General features: G+C 44.5%; 1 protein-coding gene across 2 annotated transcripts in view; it reads left to right on the plus strand.

Annotated features, from left to right (window-relative positions):
* The window catches only part of Tnfrsf21 (TNF receptor superfamily member 21), a 74,699-nt gene extending 58,417 nt beyond the window's left edge, over positions 1 to 16,282 (plus strand). For both annotated transcript variants that reach the window (XM_027387469.2, XM_027387468.1), the window contains 2 exons: positions 11,881 to 12,109; positions 14,909 to 16,282. In XM_027387469.2, the coding sequence (XP_027243270.1) occupies positions 11,881 to 12,109; positions 14,909 to 15,138 (459 nt within the window). In that variant the 3' untranslated portion in view covers positions 15,139 to 16,282. The remainder of the gene's footprint in view (positions 1 to 11,880; positions 12,110 to 14,908) is intronic.
* The last annotated feature ends 6,290 nt before the right edge of the window (positions 16,283 to 22,572 follow it).

Here is a 22,572-nt window from a genome sequence, read left to right on the forward strand (position 1 = left end):
CAGACCGAGGACTTCAAATGTATGCAGATGTCTAGCTTCAGAGAGGAAAGGGCATGGTGTTATGCATGTGTCCTTCTGGTTTCTGGAATGTTTCCCTTCCACACGCACGCTTATACATTCGGAGAGATGCAGATCCTAGAATGTGAACAGCTGGTGAGGTTTGCTATAGCTAGAGTCAAAGCCACATGGACGCCAGAACAGGTGAGGTCAGCTGTGGACATCGCCACACTTATCAAAGGAGTGAGTCAGCTCTGGCTACTGACCTCGAGAATGTACAGGTTGAGACTGTTTGTTCCTGCTTGTGGTACTGTGTACATATAGACTCAAGGAACAGTATGCAGAAATTCTGATACGTTGGTTAACCTCTGTGGGGGCAGGGTCTGAGCAGCCGAAAACTTGAAGTCTCAGAGGGGCACTGTTAGGGTGGAAACTGGGTGTGTTGAGGTTACAACAGCGCAAGACTCAATGAATACTAATACTAAGCAATGCTAATCTGTCAAACTCAACCTAATTGGGTGGATGGGAGGGTCTCAGAAGTGGCTCAGTGGGTAAAGGTACCTGCTGCCAAACCTGGTTACTTAAGTTCCATCTCTACATGATAGAAGGGGAGAACCAACTTCATGTAACTGTCCTCTGACACCCACATGATCGCTGTTGGATGTGTGTGTGTTACACACACACCCACCCCACACACAATCAATCAATCAATCCATCAATCAATCCATCAATCAATCAATCAAATATATTTTAAACAAAAAAAAGGAGAACTCTAAAAACAAACAAACCCCAAACCTTACTTGGGCTAGGCGTGGTAGTACACACCTTTAATCCCAGCACTTAGGAGGCAGAGGTAAGCAGACCTCTGTGAGTTCAAGGCCAGCCTTGTCTACAAAGTGAGTTCTAGGACAGCCAGAGCTACATAGACAGACCCTGTCCCAAAATAAAATAAAATAATAAAATAAAATAAAATGTTACCAACAAACACAAACTTGTGTCTTTTTACTTCAGGGCATTATTTCCAGTGAAATTACTTTTTATTCTCCAGGTCCTCAGGCAAGCTTTTGGAAAGTTTGTGCAGTATGTTTTCATGGTGAGAACTGTCTAGTCTGCACTGAGGGGAACCCCTGATTTCCAGCAACATGACCTCCCAGTGTCCTGATGGTGCTGAGCTTGGCAATAATATTCAAAGATGTGAGTGGGTTCCCGATCGCTGAGAACCAAGAAAGCCCATTTACTCTCATCTTCACTTCCTTTATTCTTGAGAGAGCTCGTCAGTGAGTCAGCTCAGGGCTGTAACAGCAGTACCATTGCTGTCAGCAGCCAGGACAACTTGCAGACACCCGCCCCTGCAGCTGGGCGGGGCCCTTCCCCTCTTCTTCCCTCCCTCCTTCTGGAGCCAGCTGGTTCGTACCAGCTTTGGCAGCTTTTGAAGCACATCTTGTGGCTTCCTGCAGCTTTCCCTCTGTGCACCCAGGAAGAATTCTTTTGCTTAGGGCAAAGATTGACCGTTCACACTTTGAGTTAAATGTAATCTTTGGGGTCCCTTTTTAAAACTAACTCTTAGGAATGGTCAGAATTCATGAATGCAATACTGGCGCAACATTACAATAACTACCTGGTTTTAAGATTCGATCTACCATGGTCATTTAACCCCTGGCTACCTTCTGTGCAGTCTTGAGTTGTAACAAAATCTTGACTGATTGTCCCAGACCTCAACTAATCAGGGTGAGTGGGATTGTCTCTTCAGATAATTTCCCAGTGGCCTTAGGCATTGGCTAGCCAGGTTAACTGAGTTTCTCTCTATGGCGGGTAAATTGATGCTGTCTCCTTGCATTGGCTCCCAGAGTCCCTGGATAGACATCTACGCTTCAGCTGTGGCTTTGCCTGAGAGTTCTCTGGGAGGCCCACCCTGGCTTGTGTTCCTGTTCCTACTCCACCCCATGACCTTCCGTGACCCCAGGGAGAGTTAGATGTAGAGGGCCTGTGCTGCCTGCCTGCTAATTGGTGATTGAGACTGTACAAGTCAGTGTGGTTCCTTCCTTATGCAATAAATATATCTCCTCACTTGTCTCCTGAGGTCTGGGCTGAGCTGGAGAGGAAGAAAGAAGGAAAAATATGAGGCTTGTCAACAATTCTTTTTATTTCAACATACTTGCATTGTCTCTGTATATGTGGCTATTTCCAATCCATGTTCCCATTCCTGTGACTCCAAATATCAAATAACTGACCAGCTTTTCCTCAAAGTCTTGGGAATCCGCATCATGCCAGTTCTGTCTATGTACTTTTTGTGTGGAAAAAAAAATTGTTCAGTAAATTTGGTTTATTTCTGAGTTGGGTCCAACAAGAATCCGCAGTTCAAAAGCGTGGGTTTAAAAGTCATTGCCAGGAGGCTGGAGAGATGGCTCAGAGGTTAAGAGCACTGATTGTTCTTCCAGAGGTCCTGAGTTCAATTCCCAGCAACCACATGGTGGCTCACAACCATCAGTTATGAGATCTGGTGCCCTCTTCTGGTGTGCAGATAGACATGGAAGCAGAATACATCATATACATAATAAGTAAAATCTTTTTAAGAAAAAGTCATTGTCAGGGTTAGAGAGAGTTCAGTGGTTCACAGAGCTTATTGTTTCTGCAATGTCCTGAGTTTGAGTCCCAGGACCAACATCAGGCAGCTTACAACTGTCTGTAACTCTGGATCACAACCCTACACACACACACACACACACACACACACACACACACACACACACACACATGCACGCGCGCACGTAACAATAAAAGTTTTCTTTTTTAATTATTCTCTCCTCTCATTTAAGATTTAAAGAAAACCTAGCCCTCTGAAAGGATGTGGCTCTTGTTATTTCTTTTGGTTTTTGAGATTTTAATATAATTGTATCATTTCCCCCTTCCCTTTCCTCCCTCCAAATCTTCCATAAACCCTTACTTGCTGTCTTTCAATGCATGGCCCTTTTTTTCACAAGTGATTATGAAGAAGTCATTATAGCAGGCATTCTTCATTCTATGAAGTTGGGAGTGGATTCCGATATTTTTTTTTTTTTTTTTTAATGATCTGGCTACTAACTCCCCTGCCCCTTTTATCTGAAATCCTAGGAGCATGCAGATTTAAACTCCTTTTTAATTTTCATTTTATTTAGTGTGGGAGCATATTTTGCCTGCATATGACTATGTGCACCTCATACATGCCTGGTGCCCGTGAGGGTCAGAAGAAAGCATTGGGTCATCTGCAACTGGAGTTTCAGACGGTTGTGAATCACCACATGTGTGCTGGGACTCGAACTCTGGTCCTCTGCAAGATCAACAAGTGTTCTTAACCACTGAGCCATCTCTCCAGCCCTGCCTGGATTTAACTTCTTTACTGATTTATTGTCTGAGTTCTTGTTCTCTAACATAAGGACCCACAGATTTAGATGGAGTCAGATATTACAAAATACTGACCTGGTAAAGAAGATGGAGCTCAGGCTGGGATTCCTACATGGATCTGTAGATGGCTTGAAATCTAATTTCATCTTCATGACATGAGCAGCTGGACGGCAGGGTAAACAAGCTTAAGATAACATCACACTCCCCACATAGTTGTCATTTTATATTTATTTGTGACCGTAATTCCCTTGAGATAAATCTTTAGTGGAAATTCAGTTTGTTTGTTTTTCTTAATTGATCCATCACTGGTCTGCCGGGATCTGAAATATTTTCAAATAAAAAACAAGTTATTGGTCTCAATCAAAGTGTGTGGTGTTTACAGAATGCTTCATTCATCCTTCCATCCAAGGACATCTGTTCAGCCAGAGGGTAAGACCACTGTTGCGTTCCATGCCCTGGCAGCCCCTTCTAATCCACCTTTCCGCCACCCAGAAGCCAGGGCAGCTTCTCCTGCTCATGCATTGCTGGCGATGAGTGTACAGCGTTCACCTTCTCTAAGCACCGTGGGGTCTTTTTCCTCAGCATCGGGTTATAGGCAGGCTGTACAGAGTCATCTTGGCTTCCCCTCTTCCTTCTTCACCTCTTTTTAAAGACAAGGTCTCTTATAGTCCAGGGTCCTCTTAAAGTTGACCTTGAACTTCTGAACTTCTGCCTCCACCTCCTGAGTGCTAGGAATGCAGGTATATGCCATTGAGTCCAGTTTTATGTGGTGTTGAATGTCAAACCCAGGGGCTTCTGAAGGTGGGACAATCCCTCCCCAGCCAGCCTTTCCAGGTAAGGCCAACTGGGAGGGCACAGTGTTCCTTAGCTTCTGGGGGAGTGAGCCACAAACACCAAAGGAAACCCCTTCTACACCCTATTCATGACAAAAGTGGTACTGAAGTCAAGGAAGAGTTTGAGTTGTCTAATGGTCTTCCCACCTGGCAGCAGCACCAAGCTAGACGAGCACACTACCAACTGAGCTATATCTCTGGCCCTAGGTATGGCTTATTTCTTAAAGTCTCTTCTTGTTTACAGGATCTGGGTGGCAAGCTGTTCAACTCATTCAATAGACTTTCAGGTGGGATTATCAAAGGTGTCCTTGAAACCATTATTAAAACGATATTTTCACAAGCCAGCCGAGAACGTCCCTTCCTTGGTGGTGCCACCTGAGATGTGGAGGGAACACTAGGAGGGAAGGACAGTCTTTGTGCATCAGAAACCTCCTGAGAGGCCACCAGGCCTCTGTGGCTAATGGCTGGTCACAGAGAAGAGGGCATGCTGATACCCATGTGGGAAATGCCAGTCTGACAAGGAGCACCCAGGCTGCATAATTAATGCTTCATTTCTGGGGATCACTGATGAATTAAAGTCATTAATTCATTTTGTGAGTACAGATTGTGCAATGACAGCGAGATCGTAATTGGGTAGTAACTGACAATAACTCTGGTAAACCTTATTTCAGTGAACTAATTGGGGATAACTTGGCAAGGAGAAAGGGATTGAGTCATGTGGGGGCTGAGGGCTAAGAGAATGAAATGGTAACAATAAAATAAGTAGCATATAAGACAGTTTGGATGGAAGCAACTTAGAGGTGACCTAACCTACACTTTTCAGTTTAGAAATAAGTAAGGAACAGGGTCTAATGGGGGCAGTGGTTTTTCTAAGACCACACAGCTGGCTAATGGGATGTCTCCTTTTTCCCTCGCAGTGGTTTTTCTGGTACTTTTGAAACTTTAATTTTATTTAATTTCTTGAGCATTTAAACGGGGACTAGGAAATGCATGCTGGGGAAGTGCCAATGGGGTTAGGAAAAGCACCCATTCCATTTACAGCCCGCAGAGGATGCTTGGTGCTGCTGCCAGGTGGGAAGACCATTAGACAACTCAAACTCTTCCTTGACTTCAGTACCACTTTTGTCATGAATAGGGTGTAGAAGGGGTTTCCTTTGGTGTTTGTGGCTCACTCCCCAGAAGCTAAGGAACACTGTGCCCTCCCAGTTGGCCTTACCTGGAAAGGCTGGCTGGGGAGGGATTGTCCCACCTTCAGAAGAGCAGTGGAGGTTTCCAGTTGAGGACATAGCGTGGGCCCCTCAGCTTGGAATTGGGAGGGAAATGGGACCAGAAGATGGTCACCCACCATAACTTGGAAGAACTCTATGGAAATGGGACAAGAAAATAGTCACCATAACTTAGGTGCACTGTCACTGTCCTCAGAGCCCAGAGTTGCTCAGGCCCCAGACTCTGCTGTGTTTACTAAATCCGATTCAATGACTCTTTGCCTTGTGTGCTCCCGATACTCTGAGAGGAAACCACAGAGCCATGGGGCTATAGGGCTGACTCAGCTGTAAGGTGAGAGCGGCTGTTTATCTGCCCTCCCTACCACTTGTAATAAGCATTTGAAAGCACTAAGTGTACCTGTGTGGAGGCTAATCAGGGAGAACACCAAGGACTCATTGGGCCAAACAAAATACCGTGTTCTGGAAGTGCACTCAATAGCACTGTTCTGCTTAGGACTGCCTGGAGAGCCTTCCTCACCTTTGCCCTTTCCGTCCTCTTTCCATCTGTCTCTCTGGCTCTCCCTTCGTTCTCACATTGACTCATGATTATCTTATTTGACAGCTTTAAAGCAAAAAGAACCACGGTTTTCTAGTTTTTCTGGCGAAGCAACAAGTATCTGGTGGACACATTTCCTTCCTGGCCAAGGTTTCCCAGAGTCCTTTCTTCTCTTCAGTCAGATGGGGGTGTTTTTATCCATGGGCACTTCACGAACGTACAGGGACGGAGCTAAAGAGACACTCTGCCAGCAGTCCTGTTTTTCAACCCGATATAAATACAAGTTGCCACAGCCACAATAGCTTCAAATTAGCAGAAGGAAAAATATACTTATCAGTAGGGATGCTTTTAAAAATAACACGCCTTGTTTTCCCATTATAAAATTAATATGCTCCCACAGAGAACTTGGACAGCCCGAAGACGCTTAAGGAATAAATTAAGTTACTCTACTTTGTGATTATTTTTACAAAGCTTTTGCATAGAGTTTTTTTTTTTTAAGATGATGAGACTTTCTTTTAAGGAAATCTAGCTTTCTTGGTTTGGAGTCTTCTCTGCCTGGGATGTGGCTCAGTTGGTAGAGCCCTTGTCTAATATGCACAAAGCCCTGGATTTGATTTCTCTTCACTACATAATCCCCACTGTAGATGCAAGAGGGTCAGGAGTTCAAGGTCATCCTCCACTGCATAGTGAGTTAGAAACCAGCCTGGGGTATATGAGATTGTGTCTTTAAAAAAAAAAAAAAAAGGACTTACCTTCTCTTTTAAGTAATATTGCCATCTTACTATCGATGCTCTTTGTTGCTATGAACTCAAAACACCAAATCATGAACTTTCATAACGAATAGAGTAAACTGTTTCATTCCACAGAGCTGGATGATCCAGTTCTTTGTTAGAGATATGCCAGGGAGCACAATACCTAATACGGGGTTACAAAGCAGCTTTGGGAGCTGTTGTTAATATTGGGTAAAAGGACAAAAGACGTTTCTATGAGCTTACAGGAAAAATGCAAATAACTTCCAGATGGATTCCAAATGCAACCAGCCACCCAAAGCCAGAGAGAGGAGTTTTAGAAGGATGCCTGTCACGTGGTCTCTGGCTCCAGCTACACTAACTAGGTACTTCCAGTCACATGGTCTCTGGCTCCAGCCACACTAACTTGGCAGCTCCAGTCACGTGGTCTCTGGCTCCAGCTACACTAACTAGGTAGCTGCAGTGCAATGATGCAGAAGCATTCACGGGCACCTTCATAGTCACCTGGTTCTTGCTAATTACAGATGCCTCACTCAGTGCAGCACCTTGTGCAATTATGTTGGAAGTCTGCTACTTAACTTTCCAACTTCTAGCAAAGTTGCTGGGAAAATAAAGATTGAAAGTTTTAAATGGGTGCAGGAAATAGGTGGGTGGACTTCTTTGTTGGCACAATTTGTGGGTGGGAAGCCCTTTCTTTCTTTCCTTTCTTTTTTTAAAAAGCAAGAACAGTGTTCTATATTGATGGGCCATGTCAACCAGTGTGATGTCCCTGAGAACCAGAATGTAGACAAGTGTTCTTTGTCACTTGGGGGCACAAAGAACGTTGTTGGCATGAATGAGTGACTGCATGCATTTTCAGAGAACAGCACCCTATGCCAGGGCCTGCTGAATTAAAACACAAAGCCTATGCATAACTCTTATCTGGGGATCAGAAAGGCCCCTCTGGGGATTCCTGTTAACCAGCTCTGGAAGCACAGCCAGCTGTCGGTGGTGGTTTACGGGAATGTCCTGTTAGAATGTCAGGAGTGTGCAAGCATCGGTCACCTTGGTGGATCTTCAATCACTTGCAAAAATGTCTCAGTCACGAAGAGTGGTAAAAGAGGTGGGCATGTTTGCTTCATGTCTTACATAAGTCTTGAATGTATCCATTTGAAATTGGAGTCAGTGTTTTGTCTGGAGAGCTTGACAGCATCTCACTGTCTGAAGGGCCTGAGAGAATGACAAAGGTTCCCAGGATGGTCACCAAGAGCACTGTCCTGTGTGACTGGCCATCTGCTACCTGGACGGTCATCCATGCTGGCTATATTAGCTGTTTTTTTTTTTTTTTTCTCATTGCTTTGACAAATACCTGTCGAGAAGCAATTTAAGAAGATTTATATTAACTTATAGTTCAAGGGGATTCAGTCCAGCCATGGCATCAGGAACTTAGGACAGCTGGTTACACTGCCTCTGTAGTCAGGAAACAGAGAAATGGACGCCAGCGCTCAGCGCTCTTCTTCCTTTAAAAATCATGTATTTCATTTTAGTTTATGTTTGTGTGTATATGTGTATGTGTGTATACCACGTGTGTGAGGATGCCTGTGAAGACATTGGATCCTCTGGAGCTGGGTTTTTAAGCTCTTGTGAATGCTGGGAACTGAATTCTGGTCTTCTGCAGAACAGCCAGTGTTCTTAACTTCCAAGCCATCTCTACCCCACTGTCTCCTTTGTCTTCCAGCCAGTTACAGTTCCTACATTTAGGGCGTGGCTCTCCACCTCAGCCAAGCCAATCTACAGACAGTCACAAGAATTCCCAGAGGTTTATCTACTAGGTGATCCTAGATCTTGTCAACCTAACAATCAGTAATAACCCTTATACCAGGAAAGTCAATAAAAGCATAAAGTCAATGGATTAGGGGAAACTGTAAGTGCCTGATGGAGTTCTAAAGCATTTCATAAAATGAAGAGGTTAAATAGACTTGAAATGAACACTGGCTTTCCTGGGGTAACTGTGTGCCCTCTCTGGGCTTTGATTTCTTCACCCATAAAGTGAGCCTATACCTTGTATCCATGCCCCGGTGCCCACTGCACGTTCCTGGCATAAGCCGTGGTCATCTCTCGCTGCAAAACTGTAGGAGTATCTATCCAGGTTCCTGGCTTCTCGAGTCTCTAAAACTATTCTTCACAGAGCAGGCAGAGTGGTGGGAACTTAGCTGTCTCCATCCGAACTGTCCAGTTTATTTGCTCATTTTCTGGCTCTGCTCTGGCTCCACTGTGGAAAGCAAGCAGCATGGTCTCTGCCGTCTTAGGGTTGCTATCCTCTTCTCTGCCATCAGTCTCTTAAAGTGAAAGTCAGGAAACCTGAGTATAGCAGGCTTCCTATAGGGCCACCAACCAGCTCCCAAATCATGACATGGAGACTTATTAGTTATGAAGGCTTGGCCTTATCTTAGCTCTTCTTTTAATCTTTTTCTCTTTGTTTTGTTTTGGGCTTTTTTTTTCTTTCTTTCTTTCTGTATATCTTACTTCCTTGTTTCCTCCATGTCTGTCTGTCTGGCAGCTGCCTGGCTTCTGGTCCCAGACATCTCCCTCTCTTTAACCCTTCTCTCTTCCCTTTCATTCCAGCAAGCCTAGATTTCTCCTACCTATTCTCTCTGCCTGCCAACCCTGCCTATCTTTCTTCTGCCTAGCTATTGACTGTTCAGCTTTTTATTAGACCAATCAGGTGCCTTAGGCAGGCAAGGTGAAACAGCAACACATCTTTACATAATTAAACAAATGCAACACATGTTTGCCTAGTTAAAGTAATAGTGCACACACCTGAGGTCTGGTTTTAGTTTTGCTCTATGCCTGTTGGACCTTCAGAACTCACGCAATTGAGGCTGGAGAGATGGCTCAGTGGTTAAGAGTGCTTGCTGCTCTTCCAGTTTGGTTCCCAGTGCCTATGTTGAATGGCTTACAACTGTCTATAGCTCCATCTCCAGGGAATCTGACACCTTCTTATAACCTTCATAAGTATGTGCACTCCTGCGGCACACACACAGATGCATAAATAAAAAGTAAGTCTTTAAAAAGAAAAGGGAGGGGCTAGAGAGATGGTTCAGTTGTTAAGAGCACACACTCCTCTTGCAGACAACCTCATTTTGGTCCTCAGCACCCACGTTAGGTAGCTCATCTGCTCCTCCAGCTCTGGGGTATCTGACACCCCCCTCTGGTCTCTGTGGAAGCCTGCACTAGCGTGTATATCCCCCCCCCTACACACATATATACACACTATGTAATAAATAAAGAAGATATTTCACATTTCCCGAATGAAGTTTATACCTGTTTGGGATTATTGTATTAGTTTTGTTGTGAGGTGTGTCCACCAGAGAAGATCACCCAGACACAGGTTCAAGCCAGTAGAAAGTCTTTATTAACCGGCCAGTGGCCAGGGACAACATTAGGTTTTGGTACCCAAGTGCAGCTTCAAGCCTTTCTCAGGGTGAGCTTTTCAGAACCAAACCCCCACCCTCGGTTGACACACCTCAGCTGACAAGAGCAGTTAGCCAGAACAGGAACTACAGAAGCCAAAAGGCAAGGTTAGTACATTTAGGGACTTTCCCGGAGCTATGGATTTCGATGGAGTAGGTCTTTGTTCTAGTTTTGGCCGGTGTTGCAGCCTATGTGCTAGGTTCCAAGTCTGAATGGTACTTCCATCATGGTGTCAGTCATACTAAGGTCTGGGGACCTGTTACAGTTTACCAGGGCTGAGGTGACAAGGCACCAAAAATGGGTGTCTTCAACACAGCAGCTTGTTTTCCCCCTATCTGGGAGCCTTTATAGGTCTCCCCTTTGATGCCTGTGTCCTCTGTCTTTACTAAGAATGCCAGTCATACTGGATTAGGACCCACCCCATGACCTCTTTTTCTTAATAAGTTCTTAAATGGCCTTGTCTGGAGTCATAGTCTGAGGCATGGTGTTGGGGTAGGAAGTCCTCAGCTCCTGGCAGAGGGGAACATTTGAACACTATCTAAGGCTCTTTCTGGTTGTTAGGATTTAAGTTTAGACTGAGCTTTTCTTGCCTGTGTCCAGCTCCCCTCCCCTCAGGTAACAGCTTGGCGAATGTGGCAGCTCCTGTTATCAACTTGACAGGATCTAGAATCACTCAGGAATGGGCCTCTTGGCATGTCTACGTTGACTAATGTGAGAAGACCCATCATTTTGTCTGCCTTCCTTCCTTCCTTCCTTCCTTCCTTCCTTCCTTCCTTCCTTCCTTCCTTCCTTCCTTCCTTCCTAAGGAGACATGACCACAATCACACAGGGCAGCCTGCAACCTACCAGCCCAGCCCCAGGACTGCCATTTTGCCTCAGTCTTCCATATTGCTAGGCATGAACCACCATCTAAAGACTCATCTTAACAAGGCAGGGTTCCTGGCTTGCATAAGGAAAGCCAGCACTAGAATTCCTGCCTTCCTTGCTCTCTGCTTCTTGACTTTGGGTGCTGTGTGACCAGCTCACCGAAGCTGCTGCTGCTTTGCCTTCCAGCACAGTGGACTGTGCCTTGGATTATGAGCTGGGATAAACACTTCCTCCCTCAAGCTGCTTTCATCAGAGAATTTTATCCCATCAATAAGACAAGTAGCTAAAACATAGGTAGAGTACCTTGCTGTGTTGCTCAGGTTGGTACCAAACTTGCCATTTCCAGAGAGCTGGGATTACAGGCACACATCACCTTACAGGTCTCCTCGTTTTTTTAATATTACGCTATCTACTCATGTGTGCTTTGTTTTTTGTTTTTAAGATAGACTCTTGTTAGCCCAGGCTATCCTCAAACCCCAAATTGGTCTGTCACCACACGTGGCTTCGCATGTCCTCTGAAAAGGTTTAAGAATTAGTTGGAACAGGGTGTAGTGGCACACATCTTTATTCCTAGCACTTAGGAAGTAGAGGCAGGTCAGTCTGTGAGTTCAAGACCAGCCTGGGCTACATAGTAAGACACTGTCTAAAAGTGTGTATATGCTTACTAACAGCATAACAACAAATAATATATATATATATATATATATATATATATATATATATATAATATGGGAGAATCAAAAATATTAAATGGAACAAAATGTTAAGGGAGTAGGGTTTGATTTCAATTTCTTTCTATACAATTTTAACATATATAATAAATTCTTTTCTTTCCACAGTTGGAAACTGACAAACTGGCTCTCCCCATGAGCCCCAGTCCTCTTAGCCCAAGCCCCATTCCCAGTCCTAACATGAAACTTGAGAATTCCACTCTCCTGACAGTGGAGCCCTCCCCTCTAGACAAGAACAAGGGCTTCTTCGTGGACGAGTCAGAACCCCTTCTGCGCTGCGACTCCACATCCAGTGGCTCATCAGCACTGAGCAGGAACGGCTCCTTTATTACCAAAGGTAACAGCATCTCGGAGGCCTGGGGCCTTCTCCCTGGCCACTTCCGCAGTCCATCTGTAGCTGAGGCAATCGCAGGGCCGGTTAAGGAAGCCACTCCACTGGTTAACATGGACACACCTAGAAAGTCTTTACAGCTCTGTCCCAGAGCCAGTTTTCACACATACCATTACCTACCGTCTGTCTTCAGCATGCTACCGGATGTGTGCTTCAGGGGACATCTGATAATGCGGTATAGCTGTTTTTAAAAAAATTACTTACCGCACTTGCAAGGTCTAAGGATTAATAATATAACCCATCCGAGGAGTCAGAAGGAGTTTTTGTTTGTTTGTTTCTTTGGTTTATTCTTTATTTTGTTTTGTTTTTCAAGACAGAGTTACTCTATGTAGCCCTCGCTTTCATAAAACTCACTCTGTAGACCAGGCTGGCTTTGAATTCAGAGATGGGCCTGCCTTTACCTCCAAAATGCTGGGATTAAAGGCATGCACCACTAGGCCAGAAGTAGGGTTTTTTGTTTTTTTGTTTGTTTGTTTGTTTTTCGAGACAGGGTTTCTCTGTGTAGCTTTGGAGCCTATCCTGGCACTCACTCTGGAGACCAGGCTGGCCTTGAACTCACAGAGATCCGCCTGCCTCTACCTCCCGTGTGCTGGGATTAAAGGGATGCGCCACCAACGCCCGGCCAGAAGTAGTTTTAATTTTGGGAATTGATCCTAAAATTCACTCTAAGCTAGATTGCACATATTTTCAGCATAATAGACTGGGGGCTAGGGCAATAGCTTAGTTGGTAAAGTGCTTTGCCTAGTGTGCATGAAACCCAGTACCACAAAACAGGGCATGGTGGCACCAGTCGGTATCCTAACACTTGTAAGAAACTCAGAGTCAGCTGTGTGTGGTGGTGCATGCTTTGAATCCCTCAAGGGATCAGAACTGGAATTACAGGTGTTCCTAAACCACCTGGTGCGGGTTCTGGGAATAGAACACAGGCCCCCGGCAAAATCAGTCTGCGTTCTTAACCTCTGAGCTCTCTCTCTAGTCCCCCTGAATGGATTCCTAATGTATTAGTAGTTCAAGGACTGAAGAGGAAGAGGCAGACAGATCTGAGTTCCAGGCCAGGCTGGGGCTACATAGTGAGAGACTGTTTCAAAGAAAAAAAAAAAAAAAAAAAAAAAAACCAAAAGAATAAAGAAAGAATCAAAGGAAAATTTAGTCCTCCTCAGCTGCATAGTGAGTTTGAGAACAGCCTGAGATACATGAGCTGTAAAAATATTAAAATTAAAATAAATTCAAAGAACTATAAATTGGTGGATAATCTATCGGTTTTGTTTTGAGACAGGGTTTGCCAATGTGTTCCTGGCTAGCCTGAAATTCTCTGTGTAGACCTGGTTGGCCTGGAACCTTCTATGATCCTCCTGCCTCTGCCTCCTTGAATGCTGGGATTCTAAGCATGGGCTACCTCACACAGCCTTAGTAGGCTTGTGAATTTGATTACACACTATACCAGTGACAGTTTTGTCAGAAGTTTCCTTTTTAGGAAACTCTTAATTACATTTGAGTGAAGAGTCTTTTTATAGATTTTATGCTGTATTTCATTTTTAAGATTCCTCATGTTCCATATACTTTACATATTTAGATTAATTCATTTTATACATGAAATATTTTCACTGTAATTTATGTTACAATAAATTTGTTTCTTTATAATAAATTTAATTTGTTGTAAAGAAAGTGTTTGGTGATTCTTAATGGAAGTTGCGATTCTTCACCACAAAGCGTGGCCCAAGAAGCAACATTTTCTCATTTAAGTTCCTTTAGTCTCTCAGTGGTTTGCTTTTGAAGCATTGCAATGCCAGGGCTGGAGAAACACTCAGTGGTTAAGTGCTTTTGCTGCTACCGCAGAGGACCTGGGTTCAGTTCCCAGCACCCACAAGATGGTTCACAAACCTCCTGTCACTCCAGTTCCAGAGGATTTGGCGCCCTCTCCTGGTCTCCTTGGACACTGCTTGTATGTGCTGCACATAAACTCACACAGGCATATACACTTAGATGCATGAATTTAAACATTAAAAAATAGGTTTTTTTTTTTTTAAGTATTAAAGGGAGAAAAGCAGAGTACACTGGCTTGGGACTTTTGTTCACAAGTGTGTCAACACTTTTTGTCTAAGTTTCTGAAGTCACATTGTTGACACATCATTGTCACATTGGCGCATTAGGAATCCATTCAAGGGGACTAGAGAGATAGCTCAGAGGTTAAGAGCACAGACTGATTTTGCCGGGGGTCTCTGTTCTATTCCCAAAACCCATAACGGGTGGCTCACAAACACCTCTAACTCCAGTTCTAGAGGATTGGATGCCTCTGGCATCTGAGGGTACCTGCATTCATGTGCAAATTTGCACACAGACACATGAATATACTCTCGATTTAAAATGCAAACAAAAAATTTAAAAGAAGCCATTCAAGTAGGTCTTTGCCTCGTTTCCTTTAAGCAGATCTTTTCCTGTTGGTGTTTTTGTTTTTTTATAGGCAGGGTCTCATGTAGCTCAGGCTGGAGGATGGTCTTGAACTCCTTCCTCTTCCTGCCTGGATGTCCCAAAGTGCTGGGATTACAGACTTGGGTCACCACACCACCGAAAATCTTGCTGACTGTCCTTGTGTGCCATACAAATAAAGATGCTTGTATTGTTTAAAATGTACCAGAAGGTCACTCCCTCCAGTTAGAGGGAAGCAACAGGCTGAGAGTGCGGGCAGCTCCTCACCTTCTATACAGTCTTCTCACCTGTCTTTCTCTGTGCCTCTGTTCCCTGCAGAAAAGAAGGACACAGTGTTGCGGCAGGTCCGCCTGGACCCCTGTGACTTGCAGCCCATCTTTGATGACATGCTACATATCCTGAACCCCGAGGAGCTGCGAGTGATTGAAGAGATCCCCCAGGCTGAGGACAAACTGGACAGGCTCTTTGAAATCATTGGGGTCAAGAGCCAAGAAGCCAGCCAGACCCTCCTGGACTCTGTGTACAGCCATCTTCCCGACCTATTGTAGAACACAGGGGCACTGCATTCTGGAAATCGACCTACTGACAGGGTGGTTTCATTTTGTTTCCGACTTTTGCGTTCTGGTGTGCGCGCGTATGTATGTGTTTCACAGAGTCTATGTCCGGTGCTTGAGTTTGGGGTTTGGGGACTTTCTTTTCTTCCCCCCTCTTCTTGAAAGTGAATTTATAAAGCCTTTTCAATGTATAACTGTTGGAAAATGCCCACCACTAAAGTTTTTTTAAGTTCCACATATTCTCCATTTTTGCCTTCTTACATATTTTCAAAACTGTTCTGTGCACTTTAAAAACTTAAGGTAAACGCAGTGTGACTTTTCCCACATGCTGGGCTCTGAGACTCCTAACTTCGTAAAAACATAATGGCATCTTGTGACTTCTATAAGCAGATATAAGTCTTTGAACACCCGCACCTACTTTTTGGTTTTGTTTTGTTTCTCTTTATCTTACTGTTTGGCCTTTACAAGTGTTCTTAAGGACCGAGGGTATTCAAGACCCTGTTTGATTACTGTAATGTGATTAGACTTCGAGCTATCTTTTTCATGTCTTGTATAGTTCATACTCATGGCTGAAACTTGACCACACTATCTATCGCTGATTGTATGGTTTTCATCTGGACACCGTACACTGCTTGGTAACTTGTGCTCCTCTTAATGCTAATATGCTCTGGGCTGGAGAATGACGTTCTTGAGTCATCAGGGCTTGCTGTTTCAGTGGCTTGACACCTGGGCCACCAAAGAACTTGATCTTTGTCTTTTTAGGGACACCTCTGTTGCACCTTGGAACGTCAACCTTGAGTGTCAGTGGCAGCTTTTGCCCAGCTTTGCTTTGAAAGATTTTTTTTTTTTTTTTAAATACACATGGTCAATAGGTCCAGTTTGCCCTCAAGGCCTTGCTGGGTTTTCGTCTTCATTCAATCACTTTAATTAAAAATGGCTGCGGCTGTAAGAACTCTTGTCTGATGAATTTGCAACTATGCTCTCACTTATCAACCTGCCCTCTAACGCTCAGCTGTCAGGCTCTAATGCAAAGGTGGTATGGACTGCCTTTGTGTGGGTGGGCTTAGTGGTGAGGAACTGATATCAGAAAAATGCCTTCAAGTATACTAATTTATTAATAAATATTAGGTGTTTGTTACTTGAGTGGTTTCGAGTGTTTTTACTATACAACTCTCCCCCCTGCCTCTGCGCTCAAGTTCTAACCCTGTTCATCCCTTGGGAAAAGATGTACGGACTAATATGTAAATCATGCAAATTAGCAAAAGTCCTTTTTGGAGAAGTGCCTGGAGGTTCAGAGCACAGGGCCCTGGCAAGACCTGGCAAGCCTTTCCAAGTCTTTTGAGTTAAACCTTAGAGCTTTTTTCCCTCCAGGTAATTTGTTACTTGTAGGGAGATCTGTACATATCCACAAGGTTCTAGCCAAAGCCTCCTTATCCCTGCCCAACTCCAGAGACCTTTCTCAGCAGTGAGGCAAGTGGGGTCTTGTGTTGGTGGGATATCTCATGCTCATTGCAGGTTCCCCTTAGTGTAGGGTCTCCCCATCTGCAAAGTTCCAATGCCCAAACATCAGCAACTTTAACTTCCTGTTTTGGTGAGAACCTGGAAGTGAGTACTCTGTAAACTGTGACACCCGTATCAACAACACAGATTCTTCTGGTTTCCCCATTTCCACGAGGCTGGTTTCTAGAAGAACCTGGCACTCCCTGGTTCTCACAATGGGTTTCTCTTCCTCCTTGTTGGTAGAAGACAAGAACTCTGCCCCCCGCCTCTCTCTCTCTCTCTCTCTCGCTCTCTCTTTCTCTCTCTCTCTGTATATATATATATGTACATATATATATATAATCACACAGATACACATACGACAACAACAATGGGTCAGTGATGGTGGGGAGGAAACAAATTGTGTCAGGTTTTCATTGTGTCAGAGGGCTTAGGACTCTAAGAAATGCACTCCGTTCATTAATTACTATTATGGCTGAGTTTAGAGACTATTAGTAACTTGGGTTGCTTTTAATTAGTAGCCCAAATCTGTAGTTTTATATTTTATGAAGTTCTCTTTATATTACTTTATTGGATCTATTACCTATTATTATACCCATTTTACAGATGAAAATAAGCTTGTAAAGCTGAGTATATTAGGCAGTTTCTTAACACTGGAACAGAATAGCTGAGGGAAAAAATGCTTTACGGGAGGAAAGATTTACCTCGACCCATGGTTTCCAAGGTTTTAGGTCTATCCTTGGCTGACTCTGTTGCTTTCAGATTGGTGGCAAGGCAGATGCATGGTTGGAAGACCCAGCAGAGGAAGACAGAGGAACATTGCTTACCTTATGGTGGCCAGGAAACAGCTAGAGATACAGGAAAGGTCTTGGGATGTTTAACTTTTCAGTTAGGTCGAGTGACCTTCTAGCTAGGACCCACTACCTCACAGCCTCTTCAGCCATAACTCATCAATGGCCTAATCCATTAATAAAGCTAGGGCCATCATGATCCTACCTCACCACCACCTGAAGCCCAAACCTTCAATAGATGAGCCTCTGTGGTGACACTTAATATCCAAAGCATAACACCTAGGAACTTTCTTAAGACCTCACTGAGAAGTTTAAGAGATTAGATTTGGATGTGTTGTGTGTGTGTTTGGGATAGGAAGGGAGGGAGGGTCGAAGCGCTGACCTTAATGCAATATGGTTCATTCTCTTTAGGACTAGCAACCAGAAATCAAATCCATTGTCAGCTGAAAAAATGGGCAGTAGCCTGGCAGTGAGATTTGTTTAGGTCACAAGCACAGTTCAAATGCCAGTTAACAAATGTAGTGTAAACACAGGCATTCGAGCTAAACATAAGCATCTTACTATGATCACATGGTGTGTAGCTTTTCCAGTACCATCAGCATCAAGTGTGGGCACACACCTGTAACCCAGCACTCAGAGATGCAAGCTGGAAGCCTGTGGAGTTTTTGGCTCAGTCAGTAAACTGTGCCACACAAGCATGAGAACCTGAGCTTAGATACCTTGCACAGTAAAACACAGGGCTCTGTGGTACACACCTACAATGTCAGTGCTGGGCAGACAGAGACAGGAGGATTGCTGGGACTTGCTGGCTGCCCAGCTTAGCTGAATTGGGAATTGGGAAACACCAGTTCAGCAAAGTCACCCTGCCTCAAAAAGGAAGGTATAGAAGGATTGAAGAAGGTACCCAACATTCAACTCCAGCCTCCATACACACACAGGCACACAAAGAAATACATGCCACACACACCCACACCCATCCCCCCCCCCCCCCACACACACACAGAGAGAGAGAGAGAGAGAGAGAGAGAGAGAGAGAGAGAGAGAGAGAGAGAGAGAATTGAGAATGCAAGGTCAGCCTGGGTACATAGTAAGAATCTTTCTCAAAAGAGCCATCTAGGAATTGGGACTATGGCCCATTTGGAGTGCTTGCCTTGTGTGCTTGAAGCCCGGAAGTCTCATTGCCAGCACTGCAGAAACTGGACGAGATGGTGCGTGTCAAAGGAATCTTCCGATATACAGCAAGTTGGAAACCAGCCTGGGATGAGTGTGATGCTGTTAAAACCAAACCAAAACAACTGAGACCAAACAAAAACCAACATCAAATACCCAAATATGCCAAGTTCTGATCAAAGCTAACAATAACACCATTTACACCATGGAGAATTTCTTCTCTGGTTTGGGCTACCTTCTGCTGAAGAGGGAGTCTGCCAGTGTGAGGGTCGAGGAGGTGGGAGGGTAGCCAGAAGAGTAAGGGATTGAAGCAACTCTTGGAAAGTCTAGCCGGGTGACTGTCACGGAGGCAGGAGAATGACTGGCTTCGGAAATTTGAAGGACGAAGGAAGATAGAATTTCTTTTTCCTCAGAGAGTAATACAGTTTCTGGGCTGCTGGAGGCGAAACTCAATTAGACAGGGCTGCTTTTTCATGGGGATGAGTTGGGCCAGCATTTCATGTAAGTCAGTCACCTGGGAGCGAGCAGCCTGTGCACTTTCAAAAGTCCGATTCCCGAAATTGGGGAGGTTTGTGGCGAAGTCCAAAATGAAGCCCTTCCAGGCTTTTGAATCATACTCAGAACACTATCCATAGAGAATTTCCGTTGCTGCCACTGGGGAAGAAACCAGCTAAGGCAAGCTGGTTAGACCTACACTCTGAAGCCTCCTGTCTGCCCTTCTAATGTGCAAATGAGACACCTGGAGGTCTTGTTAAAATGCAAACTCAGTTTCTCTGGGAAAAGGGCCAGGGGCACCTGTGTTACTCAAGATTTGGGGTAATGTGGGCACTGCTGTTTTGTTTACTTAAAACCCGGCAGCCTTAAGGAAAGGAGCAGAACAAATATGTGAGATGATTACACTGATTTCACCAGAGGGAAGAGAACAAATTCTGATGACCTGAAGAAATGTCCAGAAACAAGCAAATCTGGTCAAAACTTGTAACTGGTTGGGGTTGGGGAGCCAGTTCGTAAAGTGCCTGTGGCCCAAGCTTGAGGATCTGAGTTCAGATCCCCAGTGCCTGCTTTAGAAAATAAACCAGGCACAGTGGTCCATGCCGCATACTCCCAGTGTTGGGGAGGCAGGGAAAGCAACATTTTAGGGGTTTGTTGGCTTCCCTGCTCCAGGTTCCATGAAAGACTTGCCCAAAAAATAAGGTAGAAAAGCAATGAGGAAGACATTGAACATTGAAAACACACACACACACACACACACACACACACACACACACACACACACACCTCCCTCCTCCAGCAGGGTTATATAAACAGCAACAATTACTGAAAGGAGACTCCTCACAGCCCAAGTACTTGGAATTTGTGCAGGGAACTCTAGGGATATAACTTCCACAGGTGGGCTTCTCCGTGGTACCATTGCCTTTGTGTCATCCGCACGTCTACAAGAAACCCCAATAAACTCAACTAGACTTGAGAAGAATCATTTAGTTCTGTCATCAGTACCTTATCTGCTTGTGTCTCCCAGGAAAAGTCACACAAATGACGGTGAGGCTGCGTGCTCTCTTTATTTTGTGGTGAGCCAGAAAGTAAGAGACAAGAAAGGCCAGAGTCTCAGTATACCCTAGAAGAGCGTTTCCCCAGGGACCTGACTTCCTTCCACCAGGCTCTACCTGTTCAAGTTCCCACCACTTCCCAACAATAAAGTGGACACAAAGATTTTACCACATGCTCTTTGGGACACACTTCCAAACTGTAGCACTGGGCTATGAATTTGCTTTTCCTGTTGCTGTGAAAAAAAAAATGACCAAAAGGCAATCTAAGGAAAAAGAGTTGAGCTTCCAGTTCCAGAGGGAGAGTCCATAATGACAGGGAAGGCATGGCAGCAGACAGCTGGAGCACGGAGCCGAGAGATCACATCTCCTGCCTCAGTCATGAAGGAGAGAAAGAGAACTGGAAGTTGGTGAGTCTACAAATTCTCAAAGCTATGTTCTTCCTCCAACAAGGTTGCGCCACCTCACCAAACAGTGCTACCTGGGGCCAGGTGCTCAAATACTTGATCTTGTCTTGATCACTTTTCCAGTGCTGTGAAGAGGCATCACGGCTCAAGGTCATAAAACATAAAGTAATTTGACTCCTGGAACCTTTTGTCAGGACTCAATAAAAAAAATCTCCTTATTAATTTTTGAAGTCCTTTTTAAAATGCATATGTATATTTGTGTGCCTGCATGAATGTATGTTCACCGTGTACATGCAGCAGGAGAATAGGAGAGGGCATTTCAAGAGATCCTCTGGAACTGTGACCTGTCTTTGGGTGCTGGGAACCCCCATCCTCCGTAAGAGCAGTAAGCGCTCTTAACCACTGAACTACCTCTCCAGTCTTCCTTAATGATATATTTTAAAAATTTATATTACATTTGTTATGTATCCATGAAAATGCATGTGCCACAGTTGGTGTATGGAGGTCATAGACAACATGCAAGAGTTGGCTCTTTCCTTCTAGCATTTGGGTCCCAAGGATCAAATACAGGCTGTCAGGCTTGGTAGCAAGTGACTTTATCCACTGACCTGACTTGCTGGCCACTTAGTGTTTTGGACCAAAGACTTTTCATTTCTTTGATAACTATACAGGATCAGGATTGCTGGGAGTATTCTTTTATGAAACACTACAACCAAAGCAACTTTTAGAAGGAAAGCTTTATTTTGGGCTTACAGTTCTAGAGGGATGATTCCATCACTATTGCCGTCGTGTGTTGGGGAAGCATGGCGGCAGGCAGACTTGGGGCTGGAGCAGCAGCTAAAAGCTCTTGAACCATAACGGGAAGCATTGAGAGAAAACTCAAAATGGCACAAGTCTTTCTCAGATCCCAAAGCCATACCCCAGTGACATATTTCCTCCAGCAAGGTCACATCCCCACATCAACTGGGGACCAAGTATTTCAACTGCCCAGATCATGGGGGACAACTCATTGAAACCACTACACTGGATAAGGGTAAATTTAATTCATAATAGACTGTTGTGCTGATTTGAATGAGAAATGGCCCCCATGGGCTCAGGCACTGTACTCTTGGTCCCCAGTTGCCGGTACTTTTTGGGGGAGGTTTTGGAGCGGTGGTCCTGCTCGAGGAAGTATGTTACTGTGGGAGGGCCTTGAGAATGTATAACCTCACCCTACTTCTCGGTCGTTTTCTCTGCTTTGTGGTTGAAGGTGTAGTCTCTTGGCTTCCTGCTCCTGCCACCATGTCTGTCATTTGCTGAGGGACTCTTTTCCTTCTGGACCCATAAGGCAAAATAAACCCTTTATTCTGCCAGTTGCTTTTGTCATGGTATTTTATCTCAGCAACAGAAAAGTAACTAGTATACCCCTCTCTTACCAAGGTTACATGAGCAGTAAGGACCGCTGGCAGGGCAAGATACCTCCAGCCTGTTGTGTTCTCAGCAAGTCCTGCAGAGAGCTGGGGGCATAGCCTTCATAATTCATCACATACTGAGGTGGGTTTATGAGCAATGCAGTTGCCTTTGAATTGTCCATGTTTGTGGTGATCTGTTATTTATGATTTATTAAAGCTTGCCTGAAGATCAGAAAAGCAAAGCAGCTGGCCACTAGCTCTTACCTCTACCTCAGCTCAGACCAAAGGGGGATCCTCAAACTGCTCCCGACTTCACTCCTCAATGTGGCTAGAGACTAACTCTCAGACTGAATGACTCTACCTTTTCAACCTCTCAAATCCTGGGATTAAAGGCGTGAGCTCTGATTCACTCTCTGGTAGCCCAGGGTGGTCTGGGATTAAAGGTGTGTATGGCTTTTATGGCATGTGGCTGGCTTTGTTTTCTAAATCCTCAGGCAAGTTTTAATAAATCATAAATAATATATCACTACACACATTCCTGTAAGCAACACCTCACCCACGTTTCTGTAAGCCACCCCAATAAACCCATTGGTAGATTTTGGTGGAATAGTCTCTTTGGTCTGTC

Source organism: Cricetulus griseus, assembly GCF_003668045.3.
Source record: "Cricetulus griseus strain 17A/GY chromosome 1 unlocalized genomic scaffold, alternate assembly CriGri-PICRH-1.0 chr1_1, whole genome shotgun sequence".
Lineage (NCBI taxonomy): Eukaryota > Metazoa > Chordata > Mammalia > Rodentia > Cricetidae > Cricetulus > Cricetulus griseus.